Source organism: Acipenser ruthenus, chromosome 11 (genome assembly GCF_902713425.1).
Source record: "Acipenser ruthenus chromosome 11, fAciRut3.2 maternal haplotype, whole genome shotgun sequence".
In the NCBI taxonomy this organism is placed as follows: domain Eukaryota; kingdom Metazoa; phylum Chordata; class Actinopteri; order Acipenseriformes; family Acipenseridae; genus Acipenser; species Acipenser ruthenus.
Window position 1 is genome coordinate 24,301,338 of NC_081199.1, and position 21,730 is coordinate 24,323,067.

Sequence of the window (21,730 nt, forward strand, 5' to 3'; positions counted from 1 at the left end):
ATACCCAACACTAAGACTGACAGTATTATTATTTATTTCTTAGCAGACGCCCTTATCCAGGGCGACTTACAATTGTTACAAGATATCACATTATACATTATTTCACATTATACAGATATCACATTATTTTATATACAATTACCCATTTATACAGTTGGGTTTTTACTGGAGCAATCTAGGTAAAGTACCTTGCTCAAGGGTACAACAGCAGTGTCCCCCACTGGGGATTGAACCCACAACCCTCCGGTCAAGAGTCCAGAGCCCTAACCACTACTCCACACTGCTGCTCAGTAAATGTGATATATAAATAATTTGCTTTACCTCCTGAACAATGTAAAATCAATACTAACTCCCAAGTTATTTAAAGCCAATGCTTCCAAACTAATATTAAATCATTATGTTTTCATTTTCTTCTTGGCTGTTAAGAGGCAAGGAAAGGAAAGCACTTTATCTCACTGTTACAGGGTCACCCCCACCCCTAGGTGTATTTTGGTTTATTGTATATGGTGTGGGTTATGTAGCACAGGTGATTTAAAATGTATGTGGGCATGGGGATGTCACAATTAGTGCAGACTGTGCCAGGGTCAGACTGAATGACTAGCAATTGAGTCCTGGCACAGCTGTATATATAAGGCACGAATCACTCACTCAGGGTTGGGTGTATAGAGAGGAGGTATGGGAGACAGAAGAAACAAAAAGACAGCTTTAAAATAATAATTGCTACTCGTGCTGGCTTTAAACCAGCACGTTACTTGTTCTTATTATTTCCTGTTTTGTTTTGGCCACCGTGCTATTTTTGTTTTGCAAAGTGTTTTGTTTGTTAAACCTTTTTATTTATAATAAACTTGCGCATCAGCGCTTCACTCACCCTACTGTGTCCTCTACTTCCTGGTCTGACGTCACCACACCAGCTATCCTGGTGACACGCACAACGGTCATTGCAGCATCAAAATATATTAGAAGCTTTCGATTGCCAGTTGTTAGACTTTCAGTTACTAAGTGCAAACAACTATATTGTGACCTTTTTCTTTCCACATTAACTCTCACCTCGAGTTTCCCAAGCAACCTGTCACACCACAAAAAAGAAAGAACTGTCAAGGGTAGTTTTGGGCCAAGCATTGACGATCTGGTTCCCCTTTGCTAGCTGAGCTGGCAGGCATCACATGCAGCACCGAAAAGATGAACGTTGGGAATTCACAAAGGAGCAAACAAATCTGAATGGCCTTGTGAATGTGTGGTTTGCAGTGCACAGGTGCAGTGGTGATGCAGTGCTCCGGAAATGACAGACATAAGACAGTTCACAATTAAACAGCTCTTTATTTGGCTGGGTTGCGTGTCAACAACACTTAAATAATAAGCACAGCTTTACACAGCCATGTGTATTGCTCTGTGCAAAACAAGGGTTTCAGTCCCGAAATAATAAAGACTCTCAAAATAATAACACACAACACAGGTCCTTGCAGTAACCATAACAAAGGAACAGACTGCTTTGTCACATCCCCTGAAATACCCTTAGTCATGCCCCCTTCGATAGCTAGTGCAATCACGTATCCTCCAATCCATGACTGACACATCGCTTACTGTATTAAGGCGATGACTTCTGGTATTGTGACTCCGCCCACTTCCGGGATGGCTGACTCCCGACTGACCCTGGAATGAACTGCCAAACCATCCAGTATGGGGCACACTGTTCCTGTTATACAGCGCCCTCACAGGTCGGGAGGGAGATTGTTGACTAGGATTAATTTGCTCTCTGTCACAGGCCTGCATGAATTCTCACCATCCATTCCACACCTCTTAGAGTGAATAGGAAGGGCACCCTGTGTTATCAGTTTATGAATAATACCTTATGCTATTTAAATATGGCCATAACACTAATTGTGGTGATGTTATTATGTAACACCTTTAAATCAGTTAAGTAAAGATTGCTGTGAATGCTTATCTTTGCCAATTGTTAGTTATGAAAGAATCACAATATAGATTTATGACGCACAATGAATTATAAAAATAACAAAGTTGTCTACCCTTCTCAACCCACTGTCTACCCAATCTTCACCATCGAAGATGAAATTTGAAACTTTCAATGGTAAGTTATATATTGTACACTGTAGACCCAAGAGGACTGAAGTGTTTCTACTAGACACATTGTTTATATACCTATATACCTGTAGGCAGTATAATGGTTGAATTATTAGATATGAGGAACAGTAGAAATGAGGGGGTTATCTGGAATGTCTGGGGGCCGCGATTACTTTGTAATTGTATGGAGCGAAGTGGGTTGGGTTTCATGGATTGGCACGCCTGTAGCCATTGGATCCCGGAGAGCTTAGGATGGTGGAACACGTGAAAATTAATATTGTGAATAAAAGGCAAGAAAGCGGTCTTACTGTTCAAATATTATAAGTTGTAGGTGCTTTAATTGGTTCCCTGCAGCAGGCTGGTGTGTGTGGTGACATCACAGACCCGGAAGAAGACAGACACAGACAGCACTGGGGTATGAAAACCGCTGCAGCGTGTTTATTAATAAATAAAAGGTTTTAAAAAAAACAAAAGACTTTCACAAAACAAAATGGTGCGATGGCGTAAACAAACAGACACTAAACAAACACTAACCAAACCTTAAATAAAACAAGTATCGTGCTGGTGTCAAGCCAGCACAAGTGGCAACTGTTACTTTCATTTCAGTTTCTCACTTGTCTCTTTCCTCCTCTGGACAGCCCACCCCGTGCAGCCAAAGCTGCAGGTCTTTTATATTATGGTCGAGGGATTAACTGGCTATTAATTATCTTACTAACCCCTCGGCCATAGTCTGCATGAGTTTACTAAATCTGTGTGACTGTCAGCTAATTCAATAATTACTAGCCGACAGTCACGCATTCTCACAAGGTATTTAAAAACAACAAATAATGGCGGACGAGTTTTTGTCCATCCTTCAAAACATAATACATAATAAATACAAAATAATACATAATATGCACAGGGGCGGGGAGTACCCCGTCACATTCCCCCTGTATAAATCACAACAGTGTTACCAGGTAGGTTTGTAGTTACATATCTCATGTGAATGCACTTTTTATAAATGTACTACTGGCACATGCTGGTCCTGTTTAAATGAATACCATTATCAAAAAATAATAACATCGACATAGAAAAGCAACAGACACTAACTAATCCTATTTCTTTCATCTGTTGTATTAGAACTGAGTTCCGAGAGCACATTTAAAAATGTGGACTTTGCCCTTTTCAAGGAAGAAAATATTTGTTTCTTCAATTGATTTTTCCTCTTTCCAGTTTGCTATTTTAAAGTCATCTGTTGTGCTAATTAACAAGGGCAGCTTTCAAAGGATTTCAAGAGTATGTAAAAGTGCCAAAAACAGGGCATTTCAAAGCAAAAGACAGTTCAAGACACACATAAAGGGGTGTACTGAGCTGTTTTCTAGACAATAGCAGAGGTCTATTTAGGTTTGTTTATGACTGAAAGTTCCCTACACTGGGGTCCCCTAGTGGCTCACCTGGTAAAAGCATAGCCACGTGGTGTGCAGGATGAGTCACACAGTCAGGGGAGTGCAGGCTGGCATTCTGGCAGTGCTAAGTTGCCGCTGGGGATTCTGGAGGGAGCGCTGCATTGGCTCTGGTGCTCCCGTGTGTTAAGGAGGCAAAACCAGCAGAGCCAGGCGCTTGCAGGGCTGGCCTTTGTCCTCCAGAGGCCAGTAGCTCACTGACGTCCACTCTCAAGTTCCTGGGTGTAAAGAGTAAATTAGCTAGGTAGTGGGATCGGAGGACGCCCACTGAACCTTGAGTTCTCCTGAACTGTGTGGGGAATTGTTGCGGTGAGGGAACATCATTGGACATTCTAAATTAGGGAGAAAAATTTGGTGTAAAAGTTGGGCCGTCTAAATATTAAAAAATATGTAAGTTCCCTACATTAGTGGTTCCCAAACTGGGGGTTGGGGGACCTTGAGGGGCAACAGGATGGTTTCAGCAGGGCCGCAGTACATAAATATTCTCTTCCAAAAGACCTGGTCCTAACAAAGCAAAGTTCTCCTGGGGGATGAATTTATTTACATGAAAGTCTTCCAAATTTCACAAAGTTAATGAATTATTTCATTAACTCCATTCCATACGATGTCCCACCTCTAAAATCTTGCTCCCTGCATCATTGTTTTAGTCGTATTGTATTTTAGATGCAAGACTTTCATATGGAATGTCAGTCCATTCACTTTGTGAACTTAATGAGCTGAAACATTCATGTTCTGTAGGGTAGGGTTTCACAAACTTCCTTGAATCTCAAGGACATCATTAGGCATCTTGACCCCCCACCCAATTAATTTATAGAAATGTGAAATTTGTTGTTCCTTACAATCAACCACTTTTGTGGCATTGGAAATAAATGTTCGATAAAGCTGATGTTGTTGTGTAGTAGGTGTTACATTCAGAATAACACCACGTACCTTACAGCAGCATTCATGTAAATATACTGATCCCCCAAGAGAACTTTGCTTTGTCTGGTGTTCTGGTCATTTGGAAGGGAATATTTCTTGAATAAAAGCAATAAAGAAAATCACAGAAAAACACCAACATGCCAGGTTTGTCAAGAGACCAGTGCCTTCATGCAATCGGCATGTTGGAGGCTGGACTAGGGCAGTGTACTGTGGCTCACCGTCTTGGGTGCTCACAGCCAGCAATTTCAAACCTGGTGAGACGGTATAACCAGACACACTCTGTCAATGACAGGCCACGAACTGGGAGACCAAGAGTCACAACACCTGTCCTTATACAATAACATCATCACAATTATTATTGTGGCTATATTTAAATAGCATAAAGCATTATTCATAAGCCGTGAGTACATTTAGATAAAGTGGTTCCTGTTCTTTCTAGTCCTATTCACTCTAAGAGGTCTGGAATGGACTTGGCGAGAATTTATGCAGGCCACTCAGATTTGTTTGTTCCTTCTTTTTGAATTCCCAATGTTTACTGAAGATTCAGCTACTGAGGTCTGTCAACACCATTGCCATGTCACCTTTTAATTTCAAGTACCCAGATTAAATCAAAGACAACAGGGAACTCAAGGGATACCATTGCATTGTATTTGGCATATCTTGCATCGTTATTACCTCCCACTGGGGCCTAGTATCAGCGGGCGTATGTACCTGCAGTATGTCACGCTTCACAGACTTCTCCTTACATCTGGAAAACTGTTTACCTAATAGTCTTGAAATGTATTAACATTATTTAGCATAAGTTATTGAGAACATCAGATTCTGAGTACATAGGGAGGTGTCTGTCTGTCTGTACATTCGTCCATCTCTATGTCACACTTACATTGTTACATACATCCAATTGTCATGAAACTTGGTATTAACATTATATCCCAGCTATCTCTTTCAACATAATTATGATAGTTTTTTTCAAATTTTTACAGTAGCTTGTATCATAAGGAAACACTTCACCAGAGCATCATTTGTTTTAATCCACCCACATTCTCATTTTCATTCAGTTCTCCGACGAATACTACAAAATAGTTTTTTTCACAATTAAATAAAAGACCCAAATCTTTCACCAAATGTATCAGAAACTTTTGCAGTAAAAGATACATATATTTGAGATACACATATGAAACAAAAGAGACACAAAAGGAATCTAAAATTTAAAAATTGAACCCACTTTCACTGGGATTCCAAATCCTGTAACACAACATACAGTTTCGATAAATATAAGTCATAAATGGTACATAGCATCAACATCCTATCGCAGAGCTAAATTCAGTTGAAGTTACACCCGGTGAGAATAAGCATGCATCACTGTACATCCCCCTTAAAATTTGACCTTAAATTTTATTATTTTCATGTAATAGTTGTAGCTATATGGCACATACAGTGTACTTGGAGATAATAGTCTAACTTGCTAGTATAACATCCTCATCTCTGCTTCAATCCACTAGGAAGACTGTACACCTGTAGTTATCACTTAAATATATTGAAAACTGTGTATGAATATACATTATATTTATCTTGAAACCAAGATGAAAATCTGCAATACACGGTTTATTTTTATGTGGAATCTTCAAATATATTCCAATATATTGTGGAATATAAAATTTAAAATTTTAAAATAATTTCTGTGGAATTTTTTCTTTTCAAATTTAGTAGTCGCCAATTGATTTTTACCCAATTTTTCTCCCAATTTGAAATAGCCAATTGTATTATTTTAGGCTCAGCTCACCGCTACCACCACTGTGCTGACTCGGGAGTGGCAAAGATGAACACACGCTGTCCTCCGAAACGTGTGCCGTCAGCTGACCGATTTTTTTTACACTGCGGCCTGCCATGCAGCCACCTCAGAGCTACAGCGTCAGAGGACAACGCAGCTCTGAGCAGCTTACAGGCAAACCCGCAGGCGCCTGGCCAGTCTACAGGGGTCGCTCGTGCGTGCGTGGTGAGACAAGGACACCCTGGCCGACCTAGGCCTTCCCCCTCGCCAATTGTGCACCGCCCCTTGGGAGCTCTTGTCCATGGTTGGCAGTGGAATAGCCTGGACATGAACCGGCGACCCCCAGGCTATAGGGTGCATCCTGCGCTCCATGTGGAGTGCCTTTACCGGATGAGCCACTCGGAAGTCCCCCTGTGGACTTTTGAAAATGTTGCAAAAAAGAAAATATTTTAAAGCCTTGAATAAAAATCTCCCTTTGGGGAACAAACATTTGACCAGTCACCCTCTATCATAATTCAGCCTTTTCGTCAAGTGACAACAAGACTGAAAAAATGACCTTCATTTAACAAATGAAATCTGAACTGGGTAGGCCCTTGAGGACTTTCTAACTGCCAACACAGGGCAGTAGCCCTAACACATAGTCTTCTCTGATGGGAAGAGCTCCCTTAGGAATATCACAGCTGTCTTAAACCTATGAGAGGCTACCATTAGCATTATAATTGTGAGCTCATTCAAAGACTGTCACTAATGGATACAACCTGGAGAGTCAACAGTAGAAAACAGCTTATTTTCTGATAAGGCACCACCAGAATTGACATTTGCTCAAAAACACACAAAACAAATAACATCTTATCTGTATATCACTGCTGAATGAAAGGCTTGCGTGACTCATTGATAATAAAAAAGATAAATATGAATTTTAATGTTGTTTTTCATATCATTCTCTATGCTGCCCCTAGTATGCATTAAAAAAAAATGTTTTGTAACAATATTGAAGCAACAGAACCCAGAATCAAAGAAAGACTGCAGTAATAGTATAGGAAAATCTATTAAAAAAGCAATTTGAAAGCCATTTGAAGCTACTTACTCTTTTAAGCAATGAATGGATACTGATAGCATTAAAATATTATGTGATAAGCGGGATTCCAGATAACTTGCCATTTTTACATACATATCAACCGGTGATTTGTTATTGTCCAATATTTAATATGTACTGAATATCAATTCACTAGTCTCTAGCAGCCTCACCTAAAACAAAATTACTCTCCCAGTTGCCTTTGCGGACATGTGTGTAAGATATTACATATTCTTATTTCGATGGGATTTTTTGTTTGATTGTTTCTATGAAAGCTTGTGAGGCTCAAAACTTCGAAACACCTTGTTGGATTGATATGCAAATCTGTTTAAGGCTTCATAATAAGTGAAGAAACAAAACAGGCACAGTTCTCCCAAAACACCTACACACCCACCCTCTGGCTATTAATAGATCTATGTGCACAATCATTTGCAAGCACAGAAGAGGGGTTACGCAATACCCTTCCAGTTTGTACAGCATTTATAATAAATGCACAGTCAACTTCCTCATTAGAAATCTGGTGTTTTGTTATCCCTAACAAGGGGATGCATATACCTGACAATGGGGACAAAAATGACACATGTTAGATACAAACTATATATAGGACTGAGATCTGAATCCATTGCTCTGATTAAGGCAAAGCCAGTGGTTCCCAGAAAAGTCTCTGTAAGTCGCCTCAGATAAAGGTGTCTGCTAAATAAACAAATAATAATAATAATAATAAAAACATATAGCTTAATAGAAAGGGGTAGACGGGGTAGTTTTTGTTCACATTACCTAGTTTCTTTATTGAAATATCCCTGCAAGATGACCTATAAAAGTAGCTTATCATTGCCAGCGCTGTCAACTTCAATTACTTTCTAAAATTCAATAACATTTACCAGACAACATGATTTGATTAAAGCAGAACCCCTCTGCTGGACTGCGGGACTGCAAACCACCTCGTTAAAGGCAATAATCAAGATGACTGGAGAAACTGTGATCAATGCACACACTCGCCTTTCTATTCTATTCTTGTAATAAATGTTGGTGCTGGATGGGCAGTTCTGGATATCACTTTAGCCACAGAGCAAGGAATGGCACAAGGTGTACTGTAGCTGAAAGTGGCCTGAAATCAATCCTGTTTGCTTCCATCAGCTGCAATTCTATATCAATGTGGTTAGACTGACAGCACCAGATAAAGCTTGATAGAATTCGCTCCGGCCCAATCACTCTGATGGAGAAGTTACCTAATAATGAGCATTCAATGTGAAGGACACAATATTAGACCACAAAAGAATATATCAGGGAAATATTGAAGGTATTGATTTATAAATGGCAACTATAGAAATATGTGATACGTGGAGGTGATGTTTGAACTTTGTGTAACACCCGTTTGCAGATTGGAGGCAATAGGAAACCCCAGCTTGTTAAGAGAGCAAGAGGAGAGTTTACATGGTCCAGATGGAAATGTGGTATAAAAGTACTGATTAATGACAGCTTGAATTGTAGCATTGTGTGTACAACCAAAGTACCTTACCTGAGGCACTGTTAGTCAAATTAAGCAGTGCATATTTGTACCCAAGAGTATTTGCATCAGCAGGCTATACCCTACTTAAGAGCTACTTGTACTACTTGGATATAATGAATGGCCACTATTGCATATAAATAATTTACAACATGGATAACGACTACTTGCTTTCAGGCTGTTAGACAATATTAAGTAATTAACGCAAGTAATTAACGCATAAGTGCCAAGTAGTGCTAATCGTAAAGGATTAGCCTACACTTCTCCTCCTACTCCTCCTCCAGTTTCTGTCTTATTTGAATATGAGCTTGTGGATCTTATTTGAATTTAGTCAAATATTTATACTGAGAAAGCATCTGTCACGACACCTCTCAGTATAAACACTGCAGTGTCTAAATTGAGTCAAGGGTAATAAACTAATACATACACACCTGTCTGTTTTACACAAGACTACAGAAATGAGTGCCAGCCTCCTGTGTAATTAACCCCTTGTCTTGGATACTATCACAGAAGCTGACAAAAGCTCTGCTAATCCATCACTGTGCTTTCCTACATTGAACAAGTGCTCTGGCATTTTATTTAGCAACAGAACAATAATTAGAGAAACACTATTTTGAAAATGTGCTATCCCTCACATGACTGATTCAAATGTTATGCAAAAAGAATATGTATTCTACAAAGATGCTGCCATTCATTTTCCGTCACTAATAGCCAAACTGTAGATAGACTTTGATAGAAGGCTGGTTGCAGATGCTCAGTTGGCTTGTATCCAAGACTGAACAAATTAAAATGTTTTTCAAGTGGAACACTCAAGGAGAACAGATTTTGTTGTTGATTTCCACCCCCAAATACCTGAAGAGACAATTTTTAGAGAGATATTATATTCTGTAGGCACTATTATGAGTTTGTTCAATGATCACATGGCAAAAAAGCATGTTTTGCACAATGCTAGGGACTGTAATCAAATGGACATGGACATGTGAAAAAGTGTGTGATCTCTATCATTGATATGGCCAGAGGTCAATGTGAAAGTGAAACTCCATTGAGAATCATAGAATACAGCCGTCAATTGATCTAACCAGTGGCAGGTCTAAATACAGCCTCTGAGATCACTTTAATTTGAGCACTAATATTATGAAAATCATCTCATTGTGAATGAGAGTCTCTTTAGTGCACTTCTGTCTGTAAAATTAATAAACTCTCCAGAGCTTAGAACAATGTGTTAGTGAAGAGGTACATTTTTACTGCACAAAACTGATAACATAATATATCAGTCTACCAAAAGTGAAGTTAACTCAAAGTGTACTGTCTCCATACAGCAGGAAAAAAAACAATTCATTAATCAACCCTGTTCAGTAGCATATATTGACAGCAATGGGTTTATTTTCCAAACATGACTTGGAATACATCTGTATCTTGGGTAGTCACCTACTAACTCTGCAACAGCCCCCTTTCCACTCACTCATCCCAGGGAAGGTATTTAGCATCTCCCCTAAGTACAACTCTTCCTGAGTGGTCTGGTAGACTGTAATATATAGTGTGTACTATTTCTAAAGTATGGCTTGACATTAGTACAAGGCCTTAATTAAATTTGGTCCTGTTGTAAGCTTTGTGAACGTCACCTAAACCCAGTAAATGAATTAGTCTTGTGTTTTGTCCAGCAATCTATTATGGCTTCAGTTACACACTTCATTTAAAAATGAAAGCTGGCAATCACAGTTAACAGTTTCCAGTTTCTGTTACTTGAACTTGCCAAGTCTTACATTGGCTGGCAGCATTTACAGAGAATAGACAATACATTAGAAACTTTAAAACATTATAACTGAGGCAACTGGTTCGATATACAGACTTGTTTTGAAGTATATTTTCTGAAAGAAAAAAAAAACAACAAGATAAAAGGAGCGAGAAACAATTTCATAGCAAGAAGGAGTAGTTAAATTGTTTTTCTGAGTAGATTTTTTGCCCTTGGACCAATCTAGTAGATCACCATGATTCATAAAAACTTGCCAATGGGTGTATAAAAGTTAGTTCACCAATTCTCTCACAAAATGTGACAGACATACAAGTTCCTTTATTATATCACTGTAGGGTGTAGAATGGATACACAGTGGTTCACAGTGGGCAACACAAAAATACTGTAATAAGTTAAGTTGTGCTCGCAAATTGATTTTGAATTAAACATCATAAACTATTACACTTTCTGTTAACTATTTAAATAAGTATTTTTTTATTTATTTTTTTGAATAAGCTGTTGTTGTGGCGAGCTCTGAATTCAGCTTGGCAAGGCCATTATTGGGACCGTTGACATATGAAAGATAAAATACTCTTTGGAACATGAACACTTGCAGTATAAACTAAAGTGGTTCTACCCTTTGATCTGTTACTGAAAACCTACCCTCGCAATATATTTAAGATAATTGCTTAATAAGGTGATTATTTGTGATATAAAACCACACAGATTCCCCTGAAATAGTTGTAAACTTGTCTCAACCAAAGAACTGTTGAATAAAACTTCATATCCTAGTGGCGGGTTCAAATTTAATTTCCCCCTTACAACCTTAACTTTTACAGGTACATCTGTTTGGTTTTCACAGTTCATACATGACACTGTTTAGAGGGTTGTGGTGTCAAAAAGCCCACAGTGAAATATTTACCACCCAGTATATTTAATTAATTGTTACCCCACCAAAATTGGCCTTCTAAAGCATTTGTTATGACTTAATTTTTATTAGTGCGGAGACAAATATGTTGGTATTTTTATGTAACTCTATATAAAAAAATATATTAGGCAAACATTTTACTGTAGTGAGGAGAGTTTATCTCCATTTATTAATGGGTAATTTGCTGGGGCAATGGGTTTATTTAACTTCTGAAAGATTTCTTACTGGTATATGGTACTAATTTTACTTTTCCTGCTAATTCAAAGAATATTTAAGTATTTGTTTATTTTTTTATATATTCAAACAACAAAAAACTATGTTCGTCCCAGCTCTACATACTATATATGTGTGATTTACAATTATAATTATACTGGGTGGCAGTGTACCTCAAATTATGTAGTAAAGTGAAGTTGCCCAGTGAACTACGTCATACAAAGACCATTATTAATGAGTCACACACAACATACTACCTAGATCTGTTTGGAATCATGTCATTATTTTGATTTTTGTATTTCACATTCAGACAGAAAGCAGTAAAAATCAATGGAAGTTTAAAAATTGGATTTTCTTCAGTATAGAGTATATTTAACAATAGAATGGTAAGAGGTTAAAAATGGATTATTCTTTGACACTCTTTAGAGACTCTAAAGCTGGAACTAACTCTGCTGTGCAGTTCTGCACACGTGGAAAGCACATATTTACATGCATGACACAGGCACAATCAAAAAAGTAAGTGGCTTAATTTTTTGACATGGGTTAGTTTGATTAAAACTACTCTGGTAGTAATTATAATGCAGACTCAAAACTACTGCAGGAGGCGGATTAGTCAATCACACTCAGACGCATTGACGTAAGTGTGAACCAAACAGGTTGTGAGTCTTGCAGGTTGAAAGTACTGCTCTAAAGTACTGGGGTGAAAATGCTGAAAACAGTATAAAAGATAGAGTGAGACTAATTGGATTAGTCTCAGCTTCAACACCTGTGCAAGTTCAGTTAAATGCTGCTGTTAAAGAAATGAGACTGGTGGGATTTCTATTAAAATGTAGTTTTAGAGAATTGAATCACAAAAGGCACATTAATATTAATTAACTGATGTTCAAGAGCGTTTATTGACATTCAATATTAAATAAATATAATACAGCCTTTCTATTTTCCCTACATATTAAAAAAACAGCAGGCACAATCCATCTCCCGCAATAATTTTCTTAACCAGCACATCACAGGTGTTGCAGGTGTTGTTGATCTTCAACAGCTCATCTTGTGGCTTTGAACCGTGCTGCGCTTAAACTTAAAGGGATGTCATGTTATACATATTGTAATTGTTTCGTCTCCAGCTTGTCCTTTATTAACCGTATTAATTATCAGCTATAATTAAGGGTCACAGAAGGTAATTAAAGGTGCTCTTAGTGCAATGTGCTTTATATAATTCAACAATGCTCTTACTATTATGACTTTCCCTCTATTATGGTGAATTACTAATTGCATTAACAAATTAAGACTCAAGCACCACTCCTGTATGATAAATTAGAATCACTTTGATATGGATTGTAAAGTGCCTACTTGAACAAAATTAAAGGAGTAGTACAAATACAACCTGTTTTAAACACTCTTAGCCATGTGTTTGACCAACAAGTGTTGTTACTACCATTGATAATTTGTTGTATAATTCCTTATATAAATGAATTATTCTGCGATGCCAAAGGAGGGGTTCTTGTACATAGGAGGCAAACATAAATAACTCTTAAAACAATAAAAGGCATTACGAGTAATGCTGCTACAAACTAATACTGTATGTATATAGGCTACCGTAACTGTATTGACTCCTTGCTAGAAGAATCCAGAGGAACCCATTCTGTTTGGAATTGGATTTACGTATTTAGTCAAGTTGCTACTGCTAAAAGACGAGATAACTATAATAATAATATGATAACTACATAATAATATAAAATATATTTATTATAATAATTTACTAAGCATCTATTAAGTGTTTATACCATATTTACAAATATATACGCAAAGACTGAAAATTTGCAACCTGGCTAAACAGTATCTAGTAACGACCATAACATAATATCACCAGAAGGTAAAAGTAAGATCCTTTCCCCACATAACTAATACTGGGAAAAAAATGAGGCAAAAATAAATTGATCCATGTGTTTAAGGTTCAGAGATTTAGTGCTTCAACTGTAAGTGGTTAAATATTAGAAAGATGTTTGGGTTGGAAACTGTAATTGTAAATAAAATCTAATATATCTGTTCTGGATTGTCCTGCAGGTTCTGCAATGTTATTAATGAAGTGTAACTCATTGTAATCCATGTGCTGGGTTGCAAAAATATCTTAAGAATCCTTGCTGCTCAGAATCAACAGTAAGCTTGTGGATTGTCTGGGACAGAACACAAAGGGACCCATTGATTAGCCTTGGGCACCTCATTCCGATGGTCTGAGTGTGCCTGTTGAGACAGCATTCAGCACAAGAGGGCATGGCAGCAAGCGTGACCAACATGTTTAATAGGAATTAAAATAACTGCATTTATACAGAATAGCTGTTAGGTAACATTTACACCAGAATCATGAAACCTGTCAGTAAATCTCATTGCAGTATCAAAGTGGGCCTGACACCGGTTCCATCTGTAGTTTCCCATCCAATCTGCAACAGCAGTTCAGGAGCTGCTCTTCAGTTCCAGTTGCCTACCTTAGATACATGTAACATAGGCTTTCTCAGCCAAAGTGATCTGCCACTATTGATGAATTTTCTGTTTAATTTTTTTTGGCAACACACTGCATTACACTAGATGGTTGAGGTTCTTACTAATATAAAGACACTTTGAGTGATCTACTGTAGTTCAAAGGTTCAAGGTATCCTTTCTATTGGATGTTCATTAGGTAACTATCTTAAATCAGAATGATGATGGAGAGATGTCTGCCAACCCCCAATCCTACCTGGGTTATACCATTGTGATGTCAAAATTTGAAAATGTACCCACTTTGTACAGGACAATACCAGGGCCCCAACATAGTCATTGGAAATCATTGGGTAATGGTTGGCACCAACTAGTCAATTAGCAATATCAGCTTGTTGTTCCACATTAAAGCCAGAGACCCAGTTTCAGGTCAGAAATGCCTCTGTGTCTGCTGTGCTCAGGTGGGGATGCTCAGATCTCACTCTCCTACCTGATGCAGGTTGATGAACACTTCGCTCCTGTCGCCGCCAGCTGCCATGCTTGAACAGAGAACACCACGGAAAGTGCAGGGTGGGGGGAGGGAGGGATCAGCCCTTCTCTTTCACTGTTGGGTTTCCAGTTAACCTTTGAGGTGGCATAACCTGGAGAGGGCAGAGAGACAGTGAGAGAGAGATGATGCCATTTCTGCTTCAATGGAAACCACAATCCCTGGAATATGCCTTTAGAATGTTTAAAGCAGGGTTCTCCAATCCTGTTCCTGGAAGGCTGTGTCCTCCTGGTTTTTGTTCCAACTGTACCCTAAATTAATTAATTGGGACAATTAAGTGTCTAATAAGCACTTAATTAGTCCATTTAAGTAATTTAGCGTACAGTTGGAACAAAAACCAGGAGGGACACCGGCCCTCCAGGACCAGGATTGGACACCACTGGTTTACAGGCTGAAAACAACACAATCTATTAAAATAGATTTAAATAGATACAATTTAAATAAATACAATTTTGCTGTATAAAATAAAAAATCTTAAAATAAGAGGAGAAAGTTGTCCTGCAAATGGCCTTGTCATGTCTTTAACATAGTTGGCTTCCTCATGGATGCCCAAGTGGCTCAGCTGGAAAAGGCATGACTGGGTGGCGAGCTGTGTACTGTAATTGTTGGGAAATCTTCCAAAGTCCAGACACTAGGCCTTTTGATTAAATGTTTAAATACTATAAAATGAATACGTTACTTGAGGCCTACTGAACTACTTTCTCACAATAAGCTACTGGATACCAGTCCTACCATCTTGAGACATATTTATTAAAAATGTTCATTGCTCATATTTGGCTGACTAAACACCAGAGGAGAACTTTGCACAGAGGAATTTGATTTTATTTTGGTTTAACCATTCCATGTTCCAGTGAATCCTGTTGACAAACAATTATAGGTGAATTAATTCTCATAAAAGGTGAAGGACAATGGCACTGGCTACAGTCGGGCGTGATGTTGGCAGACACTACGAGTTGTGAAAGTCACGAGTGACAGGTTCTAGGAAGTGCTGTAATATCTGTAATAAAAAATAAATAAATAAAACATTTTTCAGCGTCGACTTCATGCTAAACTGCTAGTGGACCCATCAATTAATATACTGCATTTAGCAGATGTAGTTGATGTAAATATAAACCATTTAAAGTGTAATTCAGGGATCCCAGGATGTACATATAAATATATCAGGATGCCAGGTGGTTTATGTCACAAAAAGCTGCGCTTACATGCAAATGTGTGGTGCAATTGTGATGTCACTAAGTTAAGATCCCCTAAACTAATTTCATTTTGTGACCTGAGCTTGCAGAAGCATCAAAGGCTAGTAAACTATCCTATAGACTGCTTACTTTTTTCAAACTCACACCACATTTTAGGTGGGCATTGAGTGACTTAAGCAATATCGGCATGATCTATAATAGCAGAACGTGTTGTACCAAAAAAAATATCACGTGCAAAGGGACATTCCATTCCTCCAACTCGCTTAATTGCTACTGCATGCCAGATAAAAGTCTCAGACGTAGGAGAGGGGTGATGAACACAAAATTCTTCCTTAACTAGGGTACAAATGAAAATACACTAAAGAGACTCCCCTGCTGTGTTAGAGGTTTTGTTTTTCATTGCCTTGTTTCACTGCTTTTGTATTTGGATCGGCTGCTGTTTTAGTCTCTGAGCTTCAAAATAATAGGCCTATTTTACTGAAACGGATGCTTTGTTTGTTTTTTTGTTTTTATTTCACCACCACATTAATTCAGACTTGTCAGTGTCATACATTGCTTCTTCACAAACTAAAAGCTAACAGTGTAGTGACCTACAACCACAGTATGTCAAAGTAAAAATGTAAGTGTGATATATGTACGTCTAACAGGCTGTGTTGTGTGGCCGTAGCTAGCACATTTAGCCAATTAATTGAATACATTGCTGCAAAGTAATGTATTACATATTGTTTTTTGTACTTGAATAATAATTGTATTTTGAGCAAAACACCTACAGGATAACAGTCCCAAAACAAAAACACTAAAGAAATACTGCATTTATTACTTGTTTATTTAATAGACACCTTTATCCAAGGCAACTTAAGCCCGCCGCACACAGCCCGACTCAAGCCGTCCCGACTCAAGCCGTCCCAACTCATCTCATCTCAACTGGCCATACAGAGTCTGGATGAATCGTAGCAGTGTGCGTGCCCTTAAAACCAAGATTATGCAGATTTCAGTCGGGATGTCTTCAGATTTGAAGATTGAACATGTTAAATCTTTTTCAGACGCAGTTTCGTTCAGATGTGATCAGTCTGTCTGTGTGCAGTGGTTGCCGACCAAGACTGACTGAGACCGATTAGTCATAAATGTGTCAACCAATGGTGAAGCAGGTTTAAGTGACGTAGCTTGTCATGTAACTTGTCATACGAGGTGGCGGAATATTGACAGCTTCAGTTCCACAGGTAAAAATACATTAGTCTTGAATTGCTCTGAGTGTCTCGAATTCAAAATGACCAGATATGTGCACATTTGAATAGTTTTTTTTAGGCATTTACTAATCAAAGGTAAATGATCAATGTACCTTTTTATAATCAATCTACTGGCAGCCTATATTTTCTTACTGCGCAAAACAAAAAAGTAAGTTAATACAAACGTGTACAGGGCAGTGTTAATTAAATCTGCATACATAGTAATCACCAGTATCTATTCGCGGTCGGTAATTCAGTCTTAGCAGTGTGCGACACCCAGTCGAGAAAAACTCAATTGTGACATCAAACCAAAATTGAGCACAACTGATCGCAGAATCTCTGCATACTTAGATGAGATGAGTCGTGCTGTGTGCGGCGGGCCTTACAGAGACTAGGGTGTGTAAACTATGCATCAGCTGCAGAGTCACTTACAACAACATCTCACCTGAAAGGCAGAGCACAAGGAGATTAAGTGACTTGCTTAGGGTCACACAATGAGTCAGTGTGTGAGCCAGGATTTGAACCGGGGACCTCCTGGTTACAGGCCCTTTTCTTTAACCGCCGGACCACACAGCCTCATATAAACAGTTGTCTTTTTTTTTTACTTGAGTTTTTACATTTCTGTCTATTTTTACACTAAACCAACTGCTAGATTTTTTTTAGCCTTATTTTATTTTAGCAAAGATGCCTTTGCCATTTCACTTCCACAGAGAAAATACTTTAACAACTGGTAAAAGCAGGTGACAGCTTTGGTAATCTGTAGAACAGTATTGTGAAGGGCCTCAGACACAATACTATAAAAACAAACAAACTTTCAATCATATTCAAACTTTGGCAATTCAAGTAATTTGAACCCCTACCCTATGATTAAATCTAGCATTCCTAGTCAACTCCCAGTAGTCACTGATTTCTGCACTGGACAACCATGTTATCAAACAAGTGACAAGCAGCCTGCATTCTTGTCACGGGGTGCCTGCCCCTTTATATTTATATATATATTTTGTTATGATTTATTTCCGTTTTTTGTATATATATATATTTACATTTTTGTTTCTATTATTATTATGATTTTGTTGAGTTTGTTTTGGATCAGCAGGGAAGGGATTAAATTCCTCCCTGCCAGAAATACATGTGAGAATGTGTCTGGAGCCTTAATTAGGTAATTGTTAATTATTGATTAATTGGGCTCCAGCCACAGACTATAAAAGCCTGGAGAAATCCTTTGTCTGTGTAGAGTGGTTTGGAGAGACACAGAGAGTAAGTGTTATGATTGAGGCCTGGAATAATGTATGTATAGGAACTTGTATGTATTGATTTGTGTTTTGTCGCTTTGGCCCTTGTGCCCAGTTATGGTTAAGTCTTTATTTTGATTAATAAATACGAGTGCAGCAGCACAGTTTTGCCCTGCATTCCTGCCTTTTTGTACTGCTTTCCTGAAACCTGACCTCACCACCCATACCACACCCCTCACATCCTGACAATTCTATATTAAGTAATTTCACACTGCTCAAATATCTTACCCTTTCCAAGTGTCCTCAGGTCCTGCTCTTCTCTATATCCTTGCTTCACAATCACATCTCCTTGCAGAAAAAAGACCTAGCTTTACACTTGGAGCACCACCTCCTCAACAGAATTGAGACAGAGAAACCAACTCTCTGTTCAAAACAAGAGAAGAGGGGCTGAGGAATTGCATTTCCTCGTGGTTGCTGTGCTTGCTTAGTGACAGCTGTGGAATGTCCACCTCACTAATGAGACAAAAACGCACTTGGCACAACTTTACTGTCAATGACTCAGATGTCAGGGATGCCAATCAAATCCCTTGTGGAGAAAAACAATGAAGAAGGATGCTGTTTTTTTTATGTTTTCACAATGTGTTTAAGTGCATTCATTTGGGAGAATTTATATACAGAGCTATGACCAAAAGCTTTGCATCGCCTAGAATTTCAGGATTGAGACATCATTTAAAAAAAAAAAAAAAAAAGATATATATGTGTGTGTGTGTGTGTATATATATATATATATATATATATATATATATATATGTGAACATAATTTAGATCTTTTATTTAACATCATGTAATCAAAGAAACTACAGAATGATATCGCAAAAGTCTACAGGAAGCCATAATAGTAGTACAGTATTTCATGTTAGACTGACATTTTTCAATTTTTGTCCGTTTTTCATTAAGATATGGAAAACTACAGAGCGGCATGTAATTCAATAGGTTAACGTAACATTATTCAGCAGGTTTCATTCAACTTTATGAAACAAAATTAGTTAATTCTATAGGATGATGCAAAACCTTTGGCCACAGCTGAATAGTGTTATGAAAACCTGCAGCTAATCGATTCCGTCTATCTTTAATTAGGGCCCTCACTGCTCACGTTGTCTCTGGCTGTAGTGGGCTGTACTGTATGCTCTACCGTCACCCTAGTGCAGTATTTCCACTACACATGCAGTTTGAATACTTCCTAAGCCAAACTTGAGTCCTCTTGTCTTCACCTGCCACATTTTCACTGGATCAGGATGATTTAAGAGTTTGTAGGCCATGCTCTGCATGTGTAAACAGCATTGCTGGCATGGAAACAGTATCATTTACAAAACCGGGATATTGTCTAAACAACACAGAAACACCTGCCATAAATGTCAATAAGATGCTAGGGCTACCATGGGCAGCCAGGATTCAAATATGCGTCTCATATTAAGCTTTGTCCACACAACACGATTTTGTTGACCAATACTGTTGGGCAGGGTTTTTCTAAATACAGCCCCAAACAGTTGCTGCTTCTGCTGAGACGAGCATTTTCTTAAAAACATTTTTAAAGGGTTTTCACTATGAGTTCAGGAGCTATTCAGCTTGCCACAGTCATAGGTGATGTATGCTAGCTAAAGTGTCTGTTTAGTAATAAGTGATCCAAAGCAGTTGACCACTAGATAGCGCATGTTCTTCTCCTTCGTTGCCCTGATAAGCTGCTCCCTTGGTTACTGGGAGCTCAGGTACCTCATACATCAACTGTCTCCCCAGAACCAATATACAGCATCAACTGTCTCCCCAGAACCAATATACAGAGTCACATGTGGAACCGCAAAGGAAAATGTCGTTGGACTGTGCAGGTGACTTTCACAGCCTTTGCGGAAAAAGGGCTTGCAAATACCTTTGGAGAATTTAACAAAATTATGAGCTAACCAGTTCAAGTTTCTGATACAACAGGAACTGTCCAGAGGGCTATGGAAGAATGCATTACACATGGTAGTAAAACACTGATTGTAGATTTAAATTATTGATAGTATTATGTAAAATACATTATTATTACCATAAAACAATAGACAGTAGGGGGCATTAGATAGCACTGATACAGAATGTGTCCAGTTTATTGGGGTAGGGGGTCCTATTATAAATCAAAGGATCGGGACTAAGTGTCACTTTACTTCAACTGTGAAGCTTAAAAGTTCTGGAGTAGTAAACTATGTAGTTAAAAAAGCATGACAATGGGTGTCTGGCATATGTATCCCAGACTGCAACTGCAACCAGGGAAATCAGAGAGCACTGTGTCATACATCTTTAAGAAATGACAATGCAAGCAACCACCTGTTTTAGAGAGAATTTCTTGTGTGAGAATCATAGTGTATCCAGCTCCTGCTCCCTCTCGCAACATTACTTGTTTTCTGTTCCTAAAATAACCACTCATTTCAGTCAGCGCACCGGCATTGTTGCAGGAGGGGGTCGGCTCTGTATGATGCCCAAAAGAGAGATTCTCTTTCTCCAAGCAAGCGCTTTCAAGTAAAAATCGAAACATGTCTATCCATCTGATTTATGTGTAAACCGATATATCAAAATAATCTGGATTATGTTGAAATCCAGGGATGGAAAGTAATTACTTAAGTATTTGTTTTCGTGATCTGTACTTAAGTACTTTATTTCTTGGATACTTGTACTTTTACTCAAGTATGTTTGTTTAGAAAATATTGTACTTTTTACTCCACTACATTTCCCAGAAGCATCTCGTGACTCTTGCGCTGGCCAGGATTCTGATTGGGTAAAGCTGAGCCTCATGCGCAGTGTCTGCTTACTTTGATGTTGACATAGTATTTTGATGCCCAACCAGAGACCGTTTTGATTTCACCATGTAACACTTTTTTTTTTTTTTGTTGTTCCTGGTTAGTAAGTGTTATTTCCTAATTGCTTATGCCTCAAAAGTATAGAAAATGGCTATTTTTCCCCACAAACTTTGCTTTTGTGACCAGGACAGTGATATTTTGATATTTACTTATTTTCCAGAACATTCCAGATAGATTCAGTGCTGAGTAAACTTGGAGTAACTTCTAGAACTTTCTAGAACTTTCCAGTAATATAAATAGTAGTATAAATACAGGGGCCTTAAGACCACCAGTTCAGTTTAGTTCCAGCTGCCTAAGTGGATACATATCTGAATTTTTCTGAGATGGCATCAAGAGGCTGCAAGCATCCGGCAGACGCATTTTGCTATGTCTGCAGCCAATTTATCAAGACAAGAGCGAAAAAGTACTCCGTGGAAGCATCTGCTAAGATGTGTGAGGCCTACAAGGCATATTTCGGCATGCCTGTCAGGGATCAAGACAAACCCTGGGCACCTCATTTCACCTGCG

General features: G+C 38.3%; 1 protein-coding gene across 2 annotated transcripts in view; it reads right to left on the reverse strand.

Moving 5' to 3' along the window:
• Nucleotides 1-21,730, reverse strand: part of LOC117426641 (anion exchange protein 3-like) — an 80,545-nt gene that overhangs the window by 53,818 nt on the left and 4,997 nt on the right. For both annotated transcript variants that reach the window (XM_034044452.3, XM_059033476.1), the window contains exon 2: nucleotides 14,628-14,778. In XM_034044452.3, the coding sequence (XP_033900343.3) occupies nucleotides 14,628-14,675 (48 nt within the window). In that variant the 5' untranslated portion in view covers nucleotides 14,676-14,778. The remainder of the gene's footprint in view (nucleotides 1-14,627; nucleotides 14,779-21,730) is intronic.